The 19,981-nt window shown below is 56.0% G+C and overlaps 1 protein-coding gene across 1 annotated transcript in view; it reads right to left on the bottom strand.

The window, feature by feature from the left end:
- Window positions 1-19,981, bottom strand: part of RORC (RAR related orphan receptor C) — a 27,259-nt gene extending 7,278 nt beyond the window's left edge. The window contains exons 1-9 of the mRNA XM_084769224.1: window positions 19,799-19,981; window positions 17,567-17,596; window positions 4,537-4,622; window positions 4,094-4,235; window positions 2,454-2,966; window positions 2,115-2,236; window positions 673-805; window positions 370-477; window positions 98-208 (exon numbers count right to left, since the gene is read on the bottom strand). Coding sequence (XP_084625350.1) covers window positions 98-208; window positions 370-477; window positions 673-805; window positions 2,115-2,236; window positions 2,454-2,966; window positions 4,094-4,235; window positions 4,537-4,622; window positions 17,567-17,596; window positions 19,799-19,838 — 1,285 coding nt within the window. The 5' untranslated portion in view covers window positions 19,839-19,981. The remainder of the gene's footprint in view (window positions 1-97; window positions 209-369; window positions 478-672; window positions 806-2,114; window positions 2,237-2,453; window positions 2,967-4,093; window positions 4,236-4,536; window positions 4,623-17,566; window positions 17,597-19,798) is intronic.

The following is a 19,981-nucleotide window of genomic DNA, read 5'->3' as shown; positions in this document are numbered from 1 at the left end:
GCTCATTTGGCTGCTTCCAGCAACCTCTCCGATGCAGCCGCTTCCAAAGTCCGCCCCAGCCACCAGAGCACCCTTTCCCATGCCCAGCCACACTCACTGGCGTTGACGAGAACCAGGGCGGTGTAGAGGGCAATCTCATCCTCGGAAAAACACAAGGCACTGAGGAAGTGGGAAAAGTCGAATATGGAGCCGATGAGCTCGCTGCAGCCTGCCGGGGTGGAGAGGAAGAGAGTAAGCACGGGAGGTGGTCCCCAAGGAAACCACCCTCTGGTGTTTAGAGCTGGGGGGACCATCAGCCCCCCCCCTTTTAGAGGCTTTACGTAGATAGGGTCGGCATTGGGAACTTCTCATATCCTCCTGGCCCCTCACCCAAAGCTCGGAACAGCTCCACGCCACCGTATTTGCCTTCAAAAAAGACTGTATGGTTGTCGGCGTTGTAGGCCCGGCACATTCTGACCAGCACGACTTCCATCGCTCCTGGATAAGGGGAGAGAGTCGGGGCAGGCGGTGGTAAGCAGAGGTAGGCGGGGTAGCCGACTCCTCAGCATCCTGGTTTCCTTAGGCTAGCTCCCTCCACTTGGCCCTGGCTCTGTCTCCCCGGCTTGTTCTGCTTCCATCCCAGCCCACACCCTCCCCTCACCCCATCCTCCGGCCTGCCCACCCCAGGGGCACCTGCTTTCAGTAGTATGATCTGGTCATTCTGGCAGAGCTCCATGAAGCCGGACAGCCGCTTGGCAAACTCCACCACGTACTGAATGGCCTCAGTGAGGTGGTGGGCACAGCGCTCCCACATCTCCCACATAGACTGCAGGGACAGGGGACGAGACCTGTGACCCTCCCAAGCCCCTGCACCCCACAGACTGAGGGTGTGAGTTTTACGTTCGCATGCCTTCAACTCTGGAGCCTATTAGCACAAATGTACCCAGGGTCAGTTCCTATCATGGGGTTTCCACTTACTAATAGCTCCTAGTTCAGGCCGAGGAAACCTGGGAAAATATATAAGGGATGAAAATGTCTAATTTCTTAACTCCAAGCTCCCTTTTCCCTAATAACCTAATCTTTTGAGAAGCTCGTTCAATGCTAGAGATCTCAGGATTCTGTTATGGGAGAGAAAACATTGCCAGAGAACTCAGAGAACTCCCCAGATCCCTACAGAGTGGCTCTGGAGAGGAGGCGATGGCCTTCCTGCAACACTGTGACCGCTGCTCTGGAGGAAGGAAAACCGTACAAGATACAGTTCCACCTGCAATGTACACACTGTTACCTAGTGCTGCCTGCTCCCAGAGTGTGACAGAAGAGAAGGCAGACATTGTAGAACTCTCACATTTGAACTTGACTCTATCACTTGGTGACCCTGGGCACCTCTACCTCCGCGTAAACGCTGCTCTCAGAGGTCAGTTGTTGGAAGGGCTGAGGAGGATCTCACAGGCACCTCTAACCTTTGACACTGTGGTATGGCATGGTTACTGACACAATTCACACTTGGGAATCAAGGGGTTTTGTTTTTTGTTTATAAAAAAAACCCTCATGTTTTAAAGCAGGGCGTGGTGGCACATGCTGTTAGTCCCAGCACCTGGGAGGCAGAGGTGGGTGGATCTCTGTGAGTTTGAGGCCAGCCTGGTCTATAGAGTGAGCTCCAGAGAACAGCCAGGGCTACACAGAGAAATCCTGTCTCCAAAACAAAACAAAACAAAACAAAACAAAAACCCCTTGTGATTCTTGCATTGGGCCACACTCATCACTGTCTTTAGACACATGCAGCTCTCAGAGGCTGCTGGTTGGACTATGTCATCAAAGCTACAGTGCCTGGCAAGAAAGGGTGGCCAATAAATGGCCCTCAGATACGGACTGGTGTCAGTTTCCGATGGAGGATGAAAGGCAGTGTGGCAAAGTCTGTGTGGAAGAGGACACACTTGCTAGCAGCTAGGCAAACTCTGCACAAGCAGGAGCTGCAGCCACACTCTAATCTAACCGCCAGGATACAGACAGACACACCTGCTGACCAGCCTGGCTGTGGTACCCCACCACTCCCATACCTGTGAAGGAGCCATCTCTGGGCTCTTGAGGTAGTGGTGGGGTACCGCCCTCCCTTCCCTCATGTCCCTTGCCCTCACCTTCCTCTGGTAGCTAGTCACCTCCTCCTGTGAGAAGAGGTTGGTGCGCTGCCGCAGCAGGTCCTCCAGTCGCAGCTGGCATGTCTCTCGGTAGGACTTGCAGACATTCTGTGCCAGGTACTCTGGGGCCAGAAGAGGAAGGTGCAGCTGGAGGCCGGCGGGTTCCCACCCTGGCCTTGATAGAGAGGCCCTCTGCCTGCTCCACCCTGCTCTGCCGCCCCCTCCCTTGGCTCTTTGCCCAGGATTTCCCGAATCCTTAGGGTGAATGTTTGGTTACAAGGGGTGCCGGGGAAGGGTCTCCTCTCACTCCCACCACCCTCAGCCTTCTCAGATGCTCACCTATGTCTGTCAGGGAGGCGGACGGTGCCTCTGGGGCTCTGTAGAAACCGGGGCTGCAGTGCTTGTCTGGACCCTGCTCTGGTTCCCCAAGCTCAGGATGCCTGGGTCCCTCAAAATGAAGTCCTCGTCTTCCAGGAGTAAGCTGTCTGTCTGTGCTATAGACGCTATCTCCGCCTTCAGCTTTGCTTCGCTCCGGGCTATACTCAAGGTGGCAGGAGGGCCCTTGGACCTCCGTTTTGGCCAAGGTGTTGGAATATGGCGGCGGCCCAGAGCCTGAGGCTCTCAGGAGGCCGGGGGGACAAGCAGAGGCCTCAGGTAGGTCAGGTGAGGCGCCCAGTGGTAGCTGCCCATCTGGGAGCCCTAAAGTGTATGTGGGTGTATCTGCCCCATGACCCCCTGCGGGAGGAGCCTTGGTCACTTGTTCCTGCTGCTGCTGCTGCTGCTGCAGTTGTTTTTGCACTTCCGCATTCAGACTGTCCCTCTGCTTCTTGGACATCCGGCCGAACTTGACAGCTGAAGAAAGTTCAGGCATCAGTACAGGAGGTGGGAGAAGCCAGCACAAGGTCAACCGGCGCATGAATCAGAGCCCAACCTCGATTTCTCCAGCTCTGCCCACAGATGAGCTTTATCTTTGGGAGCTTAAGCACCAGGATCTGTCTCCCTGGCATTTCCATCTCCCCAGCAATGTCTTTCCAGGTTTTTAGATTAGACGCTAATAGTGACAGGACTCAAGCCACAAGCTTGGGCAGGGGCCTGAGAGCAGGGCTGAGGTGGGGGCTGAATAGGGGGCCTCAGGATTTATTGGGGTCAGCTCGCCTGTCTGGGAGGGCTGGAGGAAGGGAAAGGCTGCCGAACACAGGTTTCCCTGTGGTCAGGCCTGCAGGCTCCCTGGTGACCTAGATACTCACCACAGCCCAACCCAGGCTCCGCGGCTTGCTTCTGAACATCCTCTTCTGCTCTCTCTTTCCTGCCCTTTTCGCTCCCCCAACCCCTCCCAGGTGTGGGGGCACAGCCCTTCGCCCCGCCTGCCCCCTTGCACCCCTCAATGTTTCCTTTCACTTTGTTATTTTGAGCACTGAAAAGTGCTGACAGGCTCCTCGTGGTTCCCCCTCACCTCATACCCCCCCCACCCCCCCACCCAGGGCTCCTTCTGTGGTGAAGACTCGGGTGAGGAGCGTGGATGAGGCCCTGGGAACGCCACACTCTATCCCCACCTCCTGGGTCATTCGCAAGCCAACTATGTCGGCCGTCCCTGGCTACACTCCTGTGCCCCAGAATGGTTTACGCAGGGCTCAGAGGGAGAGGGAGCTAAACTTGAGTGACAGGGCAGGAGGTAACAATGTGGGAACTGGATGGAGTCTAGGCCAGGAGAAGGCAGAACGAAGAGACTTCTTTAGAGGGGAAAGAGAAGAGAGTTTGATGGGATGCTGGGAAAAGTTTCCCGGAGCAGAGGTTGGAGTTGAGGGACTCTGAGGAGCCTCAAAGGATCCTCAAAAAGATGGGGCAAAGGGCTGTGTGAGGAAGAATAAGCAGAGGCTTGCAGGCCAACCCTGTCTGGCAAGTGCCAGGACGCATCTAGAGAGTGCAGGGAGTCTTTGGGGGCAGGGGCAGGGGGCGCTGTGCCTCCCCCACATCCTCACCGTCTCGGGACATGCCCAGAGCCAGGCACTTCTGCAGGCGGCAGTGCTGGCATCGGTTGCGGCTGGTTCGGTCTATGGGGCAGTTCTGTTGACGGGTGCAGGAGTAGGTCACGTGACATTGCTGGCTGCGGCGGAAGAAGCCCTGGGAGGATAGAGACCGCTTGTCCCGCCTGTGCCGAGCTCGAGTGGTCCTGAGGACCTCCGATCTACACGCACTGGCCTCAGGACTTTCTACATCCAGAAACCCACCAAAGTCTCCAGACGTCCACTGTCTAATGGTGACTGACCTTGTGTTCACTTTCCCACAAGACTAGGTCCTCCTCCTCCTCCTCCTCCTCCTCCTCCTCCTCCTCCTCTTTCTCCTCCTCCCTCCTGCGCATGACCCTTGGGGAGACCACTGCAACAGCCAGGTGTGCATCTGCAGACGGGTTCCTCCAACTCACCTTACACCCCTCACAAGTGATAACCCCGTAGTGGATCCCAGATGACTTGTCCCCACAGATCTTGCAAGGGATCACCTCAATTTGTGCTGGAAGAGGAGAGGAGAAGTTAGTTCAGGATATGTTTTTCTGGACTTCAGCACCATGAACCTGGGGCTGCAGGCGTAGGGGTACAGTGTTCCCCGCACCCCAGGCCTGCTTCTCCAGTGAGCTCCAACATGCCCTCTTGCCTCATGGAAGGGGAGGGCAAGAGTCTGAGAAGGCTGTGTTTTACTCACGAACGCAGCTGGGAGTTGTATCAGCTTTTATGGAGACAGAAAGCAGCTGCAAAGAGGCCACCTGCTCAGTCCTTCGAGCTGAACCTCTCCAGTGGCCCCCTCCGATCCTGCGCAGGGGCCTGAGGGGCCCTCATTGCTTCATAACACCTGCTTCCCGCCCAAGGGGCTTCCTTTGTGCCTCCTGCCCGCCCTCTCCCCTCGCTGAGGTTTAGTGCCACGGAGAAAGTGTGAGACGTGGCAGGAGGGTTAGGTACACCGAGCGACTGGGCACTAGACAGAGATGTCAGTCACCCCTGGAAGAGAGAGAAGGGCACACAGGAACAGGAACTGAGGGAGACTACCACAGTGGGATTCAGAGAGACTAGGAAGAGACAGAGATGAAGCCTGGAGTGTGGCCCGACCCAGCTTTGCTGACTGCCGAGGAGCCCTCATAGGGTTTCCAGATGGTTGGCCCCAGAATCAGCACAAAACAGTGCTCTGCGTGCAGTGTGTAACAGGATGTACAAAGGCATCTAAGCCCCTCAGTGTGAGCCCAGAACATGACTGTGTTACAACTGGCCGAGACAAAAGCCCACACCATTCACCTGTTCTCTCCAGAAATGAGGAACTGGTTGGCTCAGGCTCGCACAGCTAGTCTGCTTGAGTGCCAGGTCTACACGCCCACTTTCCTGAATGGTTCATTATGTGCTATGTGCAGGGCTTCTCGACACGTTTGGAAGCACACTTGCGTATGAGTGTGTGCACAGATGAAAAGTATTAAGTGGATTGTGGGGCATGATGCCACACACCTTTAATTCCAACCCTAGGGAGGCAGAGGCAGGTGTATCACCGGGAGTTCAAGGCTAGCCTGATCTACATATCAAGATCTAGGCTAGCCAGGGCTACATAGTAAGATCCTGTCTCAAGAAGAAGTAAACATCCATGTGGCCTGTGGATTGATAGTATGCTGTCTGTACTAGTGCACATGTGCACCTTTGATGAGTAGAGCTTACTTCTTGGCTACTAAAGCCCAAGATTTTCAACAGGCACACACCTTTCATCCCAGGGCTCAGGAGGCAGAGGCAGGTGGATCTCTGAGTTTGCAGCCAGCCTGGTCTATAGAGAAGAGTTCTAGGAGAGCCAGGCCTACCCAGAGAAAGAAGTCTTATCTTGGAAAACCAAAATGAAACAAACTAAAAACAAAACCCACAAATTTTCATTCCTGCTGAACTCACTGTAAGGCTGCCTGATCCGCCCCTGCTGTGGCCTGCTGTTGTGGCCCCCTGCTGTGGCCTGCTGTTGTGGCCCCCTGCTGTGGCCTGCAGTTGTGGCCCCCTGCTGTGGCGCCCTGCTGTGGCCTGCAGTTGTGGCCCCCTGTTGTGGCGCCCTGCTGTGGCCTGCTGTGGCCCCAGGTTGATTTCCTTTATTCTGTCTCGTGTCTGTCAGTCATACCACTTTCTGCTTTCTGCAGTGTTTCAAGAGACACGCGAGGCACACCAGGCCACTGGGCACTAGACAGAGACGCCAGTCCCCATTGGAAAAGAGAGCAGGCCACACAGGGACAGGAAAGGCCTTCCCCCAGTCCTTCTGTAAAAGGGATCTGGATGAGCAGCACACCCTTGCTGCCAGCACCCAGGAGGCAGAGGCAGGTGGAAACCTGTCAAGTCGAGGCCAGCCAGGCTGGTCTACAGAGTGAGTTCTAGGCCAGCCAGGGTTTCACAGAGAACCCTTCCAAACGAACAAAAAAAACTAAAGAAGACCTAGAAGGACTGGGGTGAGGAGAAGAGAAACAGAAGGTGAAGGCTGGAGGCCCAGCCACTCCAGATATCTCCAGCAGCACCATCTAAGGACTCAAGTGTGTGTGTGGCCATCACTGACTGACCTCTGGCTTTCCCTGGGTGGAGAGGCTAGAGCTGGAGAGCAGGCCAGAAAAATGGTCTAGAGTAAAAGCCCCTTCTCCTCTGTGACGTGTCCCCGCCCTAGGGACAGAGGAAGTGCCTCATGGAGAGCAAAGTCACTCCTATGTGATCTCACTTCCAGCCTGGTGCCTGGTCCCATGTGACCCTGCTAGCCGGGCGGTGCTGTTTTAAGAGGTAGGGGCAAGAGGGTCAGGAGATCTAGATTATCCTTGGCGACATAGTGAGTTTTCAAGGCCAGCCTGTCTCCAGAAACCAAACAACACAGGGGCCTGCTGATGTGACTTCCCAAAAAATACTCCCCAAATATTCCATCATCCTTAAACCATGCCCTACTGAAGCCAGCCTAGAGCTAGGTCAGACTAAGTAGCTGTCTCCTCAAGGGAGCGCCACGTGCGCGTCTGAAGTCCCTCCATTAAAACTCACTTTCTTTGTCCCACCCCCAGACATACTTGCCACCCGCCAACTGCACAGTAAGCTGTGGCCACCAGACGTCAAGAGCTCTTTTCGGATTGTTTCCTGTAAGTTACAAACTGGTTTAAATGCTGGGGGGTGGGGGGGGGGGAGTGGAAGGAAGAACAAGAGGAGTCCTGGGTGCCTGGAAGAAGGGTGGAAAGTGTGGGGGCACGCTCACTTCCAGTCACAACACTCGCAGCCTCAGTTTTCTTGGCAGTGAATGAGGGTGAGAGTGACACTGCCTGCTGTTCAGGTCAGAGAGCAGGCCACACTGTGATTAGCAGGAGCACCGTGGAGGGCAGGACACTGCAAGGGCCAGCTATGACTGCCTGCCTGAGATAAAGCAAATCCATGGGCACGGCAGGCTGGCAGAAGCACACGGGCCCACGGGCTTTGCACACGCTTTCCCCTCTACACTCTGTGGGTACAGCTCTCTTTAGTGGCCCTAAGACCAGAGAGGGGAAGAAACCAACATAGGTCACCCAGAAAAGCAAGTGGTAGGGAGATTAGGCCAAGCCACAGTGGGAACTCAGGCCCTGGCCCAACAGGCAACCACAAGCCTCCCTGCCTCTTCCCTTCTCCAAGAGCCACATCTGCGTGCCGTGTGTGCACTGACCACATGGATGACCCCAGTCACACGTCCTGTCCCATACCTGACCCACTGTTGTTCCTAGCCCAGGAGCCTGACCACAGTGTGAGTAAGTCCCTGCTGTCTTAGAAGTGATGTGGTCAGTCAAGGACTGGAAGATTTGGTGCCTGTGAGAGAGAGCGAGCCCTGGGCCCCAGCTACCTCTACCTTTCCCATCTCCAGTCCAAGGCAGCGGTCCACAATGACACAAGCACATAGGATCGGAGCTCTCTGGCTTAGAAGCCCTAGCCAAATGAGACGGAGAGACGGAGAGGTCCAGGACTGTGGGGAAATGGTTATAGCAATGGAGAGACAACAGAAATAGAGGGGACTCTCTGCTGTGTCCTGGCCCTGTGGCTGCCCTGTGCCTTCACACCACCCGGGAGGGGCTCTCTGCTGTGTCCTGGCCCTGTGGCTGCCTTTGCCTCCACACCACCCGGGAGGGGGCTCTCTGCTGTGTCCTGGCCCTGTGGCTGCCCTGTGCCTTCACACCACCCGGGAGGGGGCTCTCTGCTGTGTCCTGGCCCTGTGGCTGCCTTTGCTTCCACACCACCCGGGAGGGGACTCTCTGCTGTGTCCTGGCCCTGTGGCTGCCCTGTGCCTTCACACCACCCGGGAGGGGGCTCTCTGCTGTGTCCGGCCCTGTGGCTGCCTTTGCCTCCACACCACCCGGGAGGGGACTCTCTGCTGTGTCCTGGCCCTGTGGCTGCCCTGTGCCTTCACACCACCCGGGAGGGGGCTCTCTGCTGTGTCCTGGCCCTGTGGCTGCCTTTGCCTCCACACCACCTGGCTTCTTGCGTTTCTCTAAGTTTCCTTCCCCTCCCCCTCCCCCTCCTTCAGTACCATCCACCCCAAGCACTTAATCAAAGAAAGTATCAGCGTGTGTGTGTGTGTGTGTGTGTGTGTGTGTGTGTGTGTGTGTGTCTGTGTGTCTGCGGCTTGGGGAAGAAAGGAGGGGAAAGGCTGGGAGGGAGGTGGCGAGTGGAGCTGAGAAACACCTTCCACAACAAACCTTTAAGACTCACAGGGTGGCCTTTAATCCCAGCACTCAGGGAGGCAAAGGAGGTGGGGGGGTGGGGGTGGGGGGTGGGGTGCTAGGGAATCTCTGTGAGTTCAAGGCCAGCCTGGTCTACAGACTGATTCCAGGACAGCTAGGGCTACATCGAAAAACCCTGTCTCGGAAAAAGAAGACTCTCAGGGTGAGCCAGTCCCTGAACAGCAGGCGGCAGGCCATGGGAACCCTGCTTGGGTAGGGGGTGCTGAGTAATCGCAGGATTACTCAAACTGTTGCCTGGGAGCCTAGTCTGCCAGGAACTTACCATCTCAGGGCTCAACGGTGCCAGGAACTGGAGCCAATCAAAGGTCAGGAGCCCCCAGGCCAGCCCCTGGCCCATGGCTCACGCAGCAGCTAGACTCTGGGGAAATGCTTTCTTAGGACTTTTGTCTCACCTGCTGTCCCGTCAGTATGCCTGTCTCCTGAAGGTTATCATAAAGGAAACCCTCAAGTTGGGAAATCTCGACACTCAGAAAGCCTGGAAAGGAGGGTTGCCATGAGTTTGAGACCCTGTTTCAAAAAGGACCGCCCACCAAAGCAGAAATGCCTGGTGCAGGCTTACAATGATCGAGTGAGCAGCATTGAGCCTTCTGCACTTCATGAAAAGAGAACCTGGCGGTCTTGTTATAATACTGGACCTAGGGCCACAGATGCAGCTGATTAAGGGAGGCCTTGCCTAGTGTGCACAACGTCCTGAGTTCCGTGGCCCAGTACCATGAAACAAAACAAACGCAGGTCTTTGTTCAAGCAGCACGAGGCGGGGCTTGGTGAGTCTGTACTTTAAGGAGCTCCAGGACGAGGACTCTTTGCCTTGAAACAATACTTGGAATAGAAAGATTTTAGTCCCTCTTGCTGCTGTTGTGCCAGGCTGCTCCTCCCAAGGGGTCAAGGGAGGTCAAGCCCATTCCTTATCCAGGCCAGCTCACTACACTTATCCCTGCACCTTCCCTACCAATGTAACGTAAAAAGCTAATTATGATGTAGCTCTAGAAAGCAAAAGTGAGTCTTCCTTTGGATTGCTTCAGCCCTGAGAAGCTCTCCAGGGAGAGCCCGAGAGCCTCCTACGAGGAGAAATACGGTAGAGGCAAGCCACCTCTCCCCCCCACCTCCTCTAATCTCACCGAGCTCACAGCTGCGAGATTCATTGATAGTGCTTTTGACTATACCCAGAGCTGGGCGCTGGGCCCTGACCAGGTGCCTAGCCACAGAGAGGAAGTGGTGGGAACAGAGAGGGGCTTCCACCCAGGGGGGTCTCACTCCAGAAGGCCCAGGGGCAGAGAGGGAATGGGTCAGGCCGAGGCTCGCTAGGGCTCTCTCTCCTGTTCCTCTCTTCCTGCTTGCCATTGGACACTGAGTAAGGAGGAATAATGAAAGATGTAAACACTGCCTGAATTCTTAGTACACACCAGTCTCTACATTGTGTGTGTGTGTGTGTGTGTGTGTGTGTGTGTGTGTTTTGCTGGAGACAGAACCCAAAGTCTCATGTACTTTTTGAACTACTCTATTTCCCCAGCCTTGAGGTTTGTTTGTTTGTTTGTTGTTTGTTTTAAATATATTAGTTGTGCATGCACATGAGCCACACACCAGGATGAGTATGTGTGAAGGTCAGAGGTCAGCTTATAGGAGTTGGTGCTTCTCTTTCATCCACCAGGGGCCTGGAGATGGAACGTTAGTTTATCAAATTTGACAGCAAGGACCTTTCTTTACTCTCTGAGCCGTCTCGCCGCCCCACCCCCCCTTTTAAACAGGGTTTCTCTATGTACTCAGGCTGGCCTGGAATACAAGACCCTCCTGCTTTAACGTCCCAAGTGCTGGGATTATAAATGTGAACCACCGCACCTGGCTTTCTTTTCAAGAAGTATTTATGGGCCAGGCAGTGGTGGCGCACGCCTTTAATCCCAGCACTTGGGAGGCAGAGGCAGGTGGATCTCCGTGAGTTCGAGACCAGCCTGGACTACAGAGTGAGTTCCAGGACAGCCAGAGCTGTTACTCAGAGAAACCCTGTCTTGAAAAACCAAAAAAAAAAAAAAAAAAAGGTATTTATGGATTGTTATACGGTTTGTGTGCCTACTATACACGTGGGCACACGTGCTACAGCTCACACGTGGAGGGCAGAGGACAACTCTATGGAGTCAGTTCTCTCTTCACTTTCACGTGGGTTCTAGAGATTAAACTCACGTTGCCGAGACTGCACAGCAAGGCCCTGTAGCTGCTGAGGCGTCACGTTGTCCTTGGGACTCTTCACACATGCTTTTAACGATCACAACCATTCCGTAGAGTCCCCTAATACTGTCCCCACTTTACAGATCAAGAAAAGGCCGAACAAAGAGTTTACACCCAGGTCTTGGTAACTGGAGCCGGAGTCCTCAATCACTAAGCTGTAACCCCTTGGAGGATGAGACGGTGAGGAGAGCAAAGAGGGTGGGATGAACAAGGCGGACACCTGTGGAGTGAGGGTGATGATGGGGGAGGCGACGAATAAGCCAGGACCCACGCCTATCACAGTGATAGACAGACCAACGGGTAACAGACAAACAGATGGTAGATAGATACCGTCCCTTGGGCCTAGCTTTCCTCAGTGGTCCTGGCTGGCTCATGTACCCTTTATCTGCTTCTCTAGAGCCAAAGTCAGATCCCTTCTGCGTCCCAGCAGAGCTCCCGACCCAAGGCCCCTCTGGAAGGCCACAGCTCCTTTCGGGGATGGACTAGGTTACCCCTTGTTAAGCCTTTCTTTGCAGCAACGAAGGAATGGCTGACTGAGGAAGAGGGATGCTGCACTTAGCGTAGGCCCCTTCTCTCTTCACCGAGACCACAGCTCCAGCCAGTGGTCCCTCGGGTCCACAGCCTCTCGCCAACCTCCCTGCTGCCTGAGCTCTCAGTTCCTCCAGTTTCTGCTGGAGGCGGTGGGTGCCACCGCAGGGCTGGGAACCACGCATCTCCCTGGGGGGCACATCCCTAGCCCAGGCAAGCCCTCACGAGAATTTTCTACTTGACACACCTGATCCCAGAACTGAAAAACTCAGGTGGGCGAAGAAGAGACAGGTTTTGCAAAGCCATGGAAGCCAGCCAGCCACTAGAAACCCCCTCTTGCTGCCCCTGCCACCCCCACAGTCTGGGACAGGAGAAAGGAGGGGAAAGAAAAGAACTCAGAGAAAACAAGCCGCGGACGGGGGAGGGGATGCATCACCAGGAGGAAGCTCCGAGGAGGAGTGGGAGCCGCGCGGCAGCCTCCCCTGCCTCCAGAGCTGCAGTGGCACCGCAGAGGGAAGCAGACACAGAAAGACGTGGCCGTGGCATCTTACTACTGTTCTGTTCCCATGTAGAGATCTCCACTTGGAGATCTTGAGCCTCGGAGTCTCAGGGAAGCGGCTGCGTCCTCATCGCAGCGGAAGTGAAGGTTAGACCCCAGGAGGTATTCATGGGGATGAACGTGAGACCCCCCTTTCCCCAGGGCCGTGTCTTCCTTAGAGAGCACTGGCGTGGGGAAAGTCCCCTTCTCTGTTGGTTTGAGTCAGCAGCACTGAGGCAAGGGAGGGTGAGTGAGCCCCTGGTAGGGGCAGCACTTATCAACACTGGGTGGGACAGATTAAGGTTCTTCAAGTTTACCACCTTGAGCCTGAGGCGGTTGGGATTTCCGGTAGGAATGGGAAGGAAGGAGTTAATATAAGGAAAAAGCAAGCCCAGGCCGAGCAGGAAGCGCACCCCTGCAATCCTAGCACCAGGGAGGCATGGGCAAGCAGGTCAGGTGCTTGGGGTCCTTCTCAGTTGTACAGAGAGTCCAATGCCAGCCTGAGCTCTGTGAGACTTTGTCACAGACCGACAAGCAAAAACACAAACAAAACCAAGTAAGGCCCACAAGACGGCTCAGTGGGTAAAAGTGATAGCCGTAAAAGCCCAATGGCCTGAGTTCGAATGTCAGAACCCCCAAGGAACGAATCAACAAATCACCTACCAAATGTACACACAACACACACACACACACACACACACACACACACACGGGGGTGGGGGTTGTGCTTGGAGTTCTCTGTGGCCCACTGTTGTGTATTATCGTGGCTGGATTCAAGGAAAAGAATAAACATATGACACCTCCCCCCCTCCTGGACCTGCTGACTACTGATTCCACATGGACCAACTCCCAATAGTGAGATGGCTGGGTCTCCCTGGGGTACGGGGGTGGGGGTGTTTCACTATGAGACATCCTCCATTATGCCTTTTTTTTTTTTAACCACCTCCCCTGTGTCTGTACCTTATGACCTGTGCCCAGTGATGTCTGGGCTTTTTACCCTAGTTCCTCCATCCGGACATCACCCTCCCTTCATCACGTATTTCCCAGGCTCACTCTGCTCCTTACTTCTCTGGCCTCGCTCTTTCGTGTTTCATGGCCCCAAAAGCCCTGTCTGTTCTCTCCCAAGTTGGTGGTAACTGGCACTCAACAGGGTCAGAAAACTTGGATGTACTGTTTGTGTGTGTGTGTGCGCGCGCGCGCAGGTGTGCGCGAGTGTGTAATGCAGAGCTCCCGAAGTGTCTCCCGCAGACACTGTTGGGGACTTTTGCTCTCTGCTTGGGCATAAAGTCTGCAGAAACACAGCATCTCAGAGCTGACCCAAGGCTGTTTCTGAGAAGTCCGACAGCTACTGCTGTTGCGGAAAAGAAGCCGGAAAAGAAGCTGTGGCTCTGACTGACAGTCAGCTGTTCCTCCATCTTCCTTCCCACCAAGGCTCCTGCACCTGAACTGCACTCCTGTCCCCTGCACGCAGGCCGAAACCACAGCCGGATCTGCTTTCCTGGTATACTACGGTGTGTGTGTGTGTGTGTGTGTGTGTGTGTGTGTGTGTGTCAGATTCTCTTTCACCTTTGGGGGGTGCCTCATTAGGGACCAAGGGGGTCCTCTCTTGAGTCCTGGGTTCTTAGAACTGGGAGACTCCTCCCGACTTTGCTGTGAAAGCAACTCATGTTTTGTGGCCGGAGACCAGAGCTCAGTGGCTTGCCTCAGGCGACCCCATGACAGAACCTGCTCATTAGACTTTTAGTCTACGGGTCTTTCCAGGACCCGATACGGTCTCCCTTCTGTGGCTTGTGGAAAGACCCCAGGCTGAAGCTCAGGCTGCATCTGGCCTCAGGGTGCCCAGCTTCCCTTCTCTTCGCTCTCCCTGCACTTTGATGACAGGTCCTCCGGCTTCCCTTACAGGATACATGGAGGATGGTCTGATTTGCCTATGTTGCTCAGCTGGAAGGGGAAAAGGCCCCGGACATCTGCCCAGCAGCTGTCAGCCCGTGGTTCCAAAGAGGGAAGGGAGTGAGGCCAAGGGTTTTCTGCTCACATTTCTACTTGCCTTGGATGGGCAACTACACCTGGAGGCACCTGCAAGTGCACACACACACACGCGCGCGCGCGCACACACACACACACACACACACACACACACACACACACAGAGTAAGTACTCTGTGCCTGGATTGTACTTAGCCATCACGTCTTGGTATGCATGCCTGTGTATGCCTCTGTGTATGTGTGTGTGTGTGGGGGGTTGGTCAGGCTGACTGGAGGTTCTGAGGCCCTCCATGATGAGTTGTGCCCCCCACTGCCTGCTGACACTCCCGCTTCAGGAGTCAGCATCCTCTGTGGTTGAAGGCACAGAGAGAAACTTGTCACTAGGAGCTAGGAGTGTCAGCTGGGGGGTGGGGGGCAGCGGCGGCCACGACTACCAGCCTCTACCAGCTCCCCTGGCCCCAGCTGGGAGCGCTTGGGTGACACACTCCCCTCTTTTGTGAACCAGAGGGCTGGACACCTCAGGCATGCTCAGTCTTCCCACAACTCACAGTCAGGAATTCAGCACTTTGTTGACCATTGCTGCCGAGGAAGCTGCCTGGGGAGAGAAACTCCCTCGGGACTCCACCCATCTCCCAGAAGATCTTGACCTTGACTGGGACACACCCTGCCAAGGAGGCACTGTTTCCAAGACACCCCTCCTATTCAGCGGGCCTAGGGACGGTGACAGGACCCAGGCTCCCCCACAACCAGGTGGCCCCATTTACTTACTTCTCATGACTGAGCCTAGGCTTGGCGGCCTTGGCTCCCTGTCCTCCTCAGTAGGGTAGCCCAGGACAGCGCACAGATGGCAGTGGAGGTGGGGTAAAGCCCTCTCAGAGGGGTGCAGCCCGCAGATCTGCACAAAGCTCTCCCCCAGTGTTTCTGGGCAGGGGGGGTTTAAGCTCTGCACCACACAGGTGGCCAAGTGACAGCCCCCCAACCCCCAGAGGGTGCACTGGGTATGATGACAGGCACCCCACGTGGCCAATCTGGGTCTGGGGCAGGGTGTGAGGGGCGGGGCAGCCAATCACAGGGGGCGTTGGAAAATTCCAAAACCACAGCCACAGCCGCGGTAAAAGCTGTTTCCACTAGCCAGGTTGGTTCTAGCTGGGGAGCTTCGTGGAGCTCATGGGCAGAGGCCTGGCTCGAAATCCCCTCTTCCTGAGTACCCCAGGCCCTCTTCACCAGGTGACACCAGGGTTAGGGATGTCCCAGAGGTAAGTCAGAGGATATCTGTCTTGGGTGGTGTCTTGTGGCACTGAGACCCTGTGGACTGTCATGTCAACAGCCATAGTCAGTGTGGTATAATCAGGCTGTTGACCTCTTACCACACCCACATTCCTTTTTTTTTTTTTTTTTTTTTGGTTTTTCGAGATAAGATTTGTGTGTGTAGCCTTGGCTGTCCTGGACTCACTTTGTAGACCAGGCTGGCCTTGAACTTACAAAGATCTGCCTGCCTCTGCCTCCCGAGTGCCACATTCCTTTTGCGCATATGATGCTATCCTTGGGCCGGGGAAGGGACTGCGGCAGTGTCTTTAGGAAAATGCCCAAGACTCTGTGGGATTGGTTGGTCCTTCAGAAAGGCCTCCAGGAGCAAGACCGGAACACAGATGGTGACCGCCACCACCTTCACGCTCATAACAGCAGTGCTTACTTCAGTGTTGGGAATGACTTAGTTCTGCGTGGTTCACAATCCCCCACAAAACAGTCGACGTGGTAGCTACCGTTCCATCGACAAGTAAGGTGAGGCACAGAGAGGCTAAGTAACCTGCTCAAGGTCACACAGGTAGTGAGCAGTGGAGTAAGGAAGGACTCAAGGCCAGGCAGAGTGACCCCAAGATCCGCTTGAGGGACGAGGTGGAGGGAGGGGGGGTGTCTGTGGTTCAACTTTGCTTTTGAGGGTGTCTCAGACTGGCCAGCCTCTTGGCACCTGAGTTCCTTTGTTATTGGTGTGAGGTGTCTTATTGATGGGCCCCTTCATTTTCCAGTCTGCCTCAGGGTACCTCAGCCTCAGAGGTTCCTTTTCTGGCCCCCTGCTGGTCTGGGTGTGGCCCCTAGGTTCCTCAGCTTGGGTCCCTTTCTTGAGGTTATTCACCTGGAAGGCAGTTTTTATTTTTTTGGCCTGGGCCTTGGGGGAGTGGAGCTCCACATCTGGGCCAGCCCCTTTGAGACATCTTCAAGCTTGCTCCAGTAAAACGGCTGTCTATGCTGGTGTGGGATTTGGGCACTGGATTGGAGGGGGCGAGCACTCATGGTGGCGGGGCTAAAAGGACAGGAGGCAGGTCTGAAGGCTTGACTTGGTTCCCCCCCTCCCCCCACAGTGTGGTCCCTGGTCCCTTCCCCCAGCTCGCCTACATCACTACATCACTCTGACTCGCTTTCCTCCCAGGGACCTGCTCAGCATTTCCGTGGGGCCCTGTGGCTAGCGGCACATGAAGCCGATCAGGATTTATGCTGAGCCAAGCAGGCCCGACCCCCACCCCCACCCCCCGACCCAGGAGAATGGAGCATCCTAGCCAGCCCCAAGCTCAAGGAGGAAGGATGCTGGAACAGGAAGGCCGTAGAGGGCTTCAGCAGTGGGAGGAATTGGTGGACAATGAAAGAGTATGTTATAGGGGAGAGGAGGTGACAGCCTCTGGTGAGACTGACATCTTCAGCTTAGTGCTGAGGCTGTGCGTGACCCTGTCGGGCAGGGCTTTGGCGGAGTGGACACGTCTTTTGAAGGGGAATAGCCTCTCTCTATGCGGCTGGATTGCGGGGTGCCGCAACAGGCCCGACGCAAGATGCACACTTGCAAGTGTCCGTTGGGGAGCCCTTCTAGAACTCTATTCTCTTCCTCATATACTGTCGTCCGAGGATTTCAGGACCCCAAGAAACAGTGTCTCTGTCCGGTTCTCTCTTACAGAGACAAAGCTTCCCTGCTCTCTAGCTCCTGCAGAGCCTTGCGCCGGGCTTGCTCACACCCTCAGAATGTGTTAACCACAGAGATGAACACCAAACCTGGCTCGGCCACCACAAAGCCTTGGGCATGCTCCCAGGCCTCCCGCTGTGGCTGCAGGGTTCAGAGTCTGGGGTGGCCTTTATCCCTCCTCCCTGCCCTGGCCCAGTGGCTGGAGCCTCTGTCCGGCCCTCTGCCTTCCTCTTTTCACAGTTCCCTTTTTCCTTCCATTGCTTGTTACTTGACACCCTTTGGGTTTCTTTCTTTTTCTTTTTTTCTTTTTGGTCCTTCATTGCCCTGGCCTGTAGATCTTTTCCTTTGGCCCTCATTTCTTGGGCCTTGCAGTCTCAGCCTGCCTCTTCCACTTCTGTCCAGTCCTGGGCATTTTTTTTTTTAAACTCGCATCTCTCGAACTGAACTGTTTCACCATACCCAGTACCACCTTCTTGGCCCAGACCCCTACTACTCACAGGTATGGGTCTTCTTTGCAGTCAGCAGCTCTGTAAAGACAAGAGAAGGAAAGGTCAGTCAACAGTTGAAAGACATGGAGGGTGGGCCAAAGACTTCCCCACTTACGGGCCTCCCACTGTACCCTATTCCTCCCCGCCCTCCCCGGCCCCCAGCACTGCCTGGTCTCTGAGGAGAAGCCGGGCCCCCTCGGCAGTGCCCATCACTCTGCCCTTTGGCCACGCTGGCCCTCTTCCAGGTCCAGCTCCTCTGCCTCCAGGACTTCCCCGTGCCACTCTGCCTCGCTCCCACACGCCTTCATATAGCTAGGTCTCAGATGTCTGGAGCAGCCGCCCATGCCCTCTCCCCTGCCCTGGGGTTTAATCAGTCAGCACTGTGCACTGCTTCCTGGCACTTGACGTAACAGCCAACTGTGCCTAGGTGTGCCACAGTCCCCTCTAGATTATAAGCCCGTCTGGCAGAGCCTCGGCCTGGCTTGTTCAGCTTGCTGCTCCGGGGAACGGCGAGAACCCTCTAGTATCTGATGCATTTGAAATACAAACAATATTCTACACCCAGAGTTAAATCCCCGTGGGAATGCAATCTTTCGGTTGCTTCTCTGTGCCAGGAAGGATGAGGGAGTTGCAGAGGTGTGGGGCTGGGAATAGATGAGAAGGGTAGAAGAGGAAGATGGGGGGCGGGGCGGGGGGAGGGGGTGGGGGGAGGGGGCGGGGGAGGGGGCGGGGGGAGGGGGCGGGGGGAGGGGGCGCGGGGAGGGGGCGCGGGGAGGGGGCGGGGGGAGGGTGTAGATAGACCCTCTCTGGCCACCGCTGTGGCCCACGAGCCTGCAGAGGGAAGCTACCCTCTCCTTGCTGCTCGGCTTCATGGCTGCGTCTAGGTGGAGATCAGGTAGGGAGAGCACAGAGTGCTTCAGGGAGGTGTGCAGGAACGCTCTGCTGCCCAGGGGAGCAGCTGCTGGGGGAAGAGCCTGGTCTCCTACACAGTCACAGGACTGGCCCCGTATTTGGGATGAAGTCAGCATGCAGTAAGCATCTGGGAAACACCTGGAGAGGCTGCCCATGGCAAAAGAGGCTCCATCCAATGTCCTGTGTCCACACAGTGCCTAGGGCCAGTCTTTTGTCCCAGAAAGCCCATTAGCCCCGCCTGTAATGTCCCTAACCTTTGACTCAGTTCTATTACTTTTTGTCTTCTGCTATCCAGAGACTGGCACACGCACCCCACCCCTCCCTCGCTGTCCCTCCACCAGGAGATGCAGCCTGTAGTCCGGGTGCCTGCAATTCCTGGCCACCCTGGTGGTGAGCGGGGCCTGCGTAGCCTGGTTCCCCGGGGTGGGGGAGGGGAAGGTCTGCCCAAAGAGGGTGTGGCTTCACGACATGCCCACCTCCCTGCTAATCCTATCCGGCCCTACTCAGTTTCCTCCCTGACGTGGCATCCTCGTCCGGCCTCCAGCTTTGCATTTCAGAGCAGTCTCTGGTAGGGGGGCACTCCCCTGGTTGGCCACAGGGGTCTTCCCCTAGTGGCCCTGGAAGCTGGTAGTTCTGTCACTCACTCTAAATTCCCAGCTGACAAGCACGGGAAGGGAGGAGTGTCCCGTTCTGAGGGGCTGCCCGCCCACCCCCCTTCACTCCATTGGTGGAGCCAAGGATTGTTCATCCCGCACCTTCCCGGGCTCCACAGGTGCCTCACACCGAGGAGATAAAACTCCATGCCTGGGTCAGCTTGGAGGAAAGTCTAGGACTGGGGGTGGGGTGGGGGGGAGATGAAGCTGAAGCGGCTGGCAAGGCGCAATTGCACCCCCATTCTGCTATAAAGGCAGCCAGGGTACTTCAGGGGGGGGGGCTGCCCTTCCAGCCACGACTGCCCAGGGTCCTGTGGCAGGGAGGGGCCGCTCACACCTGGGAGCCAGCTCCTTTCCCATGCTTCCCTGCTCTAGCCTCTCCACCACAGCTCCTCCCTCCTGCCCCCACTCCAACCTGTCGCTTCCTTCCTGCCTTCCCTGTCTTCCCTGTCTCCTCCTGGTGCTATCTTAACCCCTCTTCCAGTTTCCCCTACAGTTTACCAAAAGACTGGTCCTATCCCACCTTCCCGCTCCCCTCTGCCAGGCCATCCCTTCACCGTGCTCCCCTCCCTTCTCCCCAATTCCACCCCCCCCCCCAGTCTCTTCCCACCCCTCTCCTCCTCTGAGCCTCCCAGCAGTCCTTTCCACCTGCCTGCGGGGCTGCAAGGCCTCTTACCCCGAGATGTTCGGTGGGTTCTCTGTGGGGCCCTGTCCATGGGGTAGCTCCCTTGGTGCCGTCCTTGCTGCCCTGGCTGCCCAGGAGGGCAGGGAGCAGGGCCCAGGGGAGGGAGGAGGGAAGAGGGAGGGAGCACCTGGCCCGTCAGCAGGCAAAGGAGTGGCTGGCAGAGTGTCCTGGCAC

The sequence above is a fragment of the Acomys minous genome, assembly GCF_964271855.1.
Source record: "Acomys minous genome assembly, chromosome: 19".
Lineage (NCBI taxonomy): Eukaryota > Metazoa > Chordata > Mammalia > Rodentia > Muridae > Acomys > Acomys minous.
The sequence above is the reverse complement of the archived record's forward strand: the minus strand, read 5'-3'. Positions and strand labels throughout refer to the sequence as shown.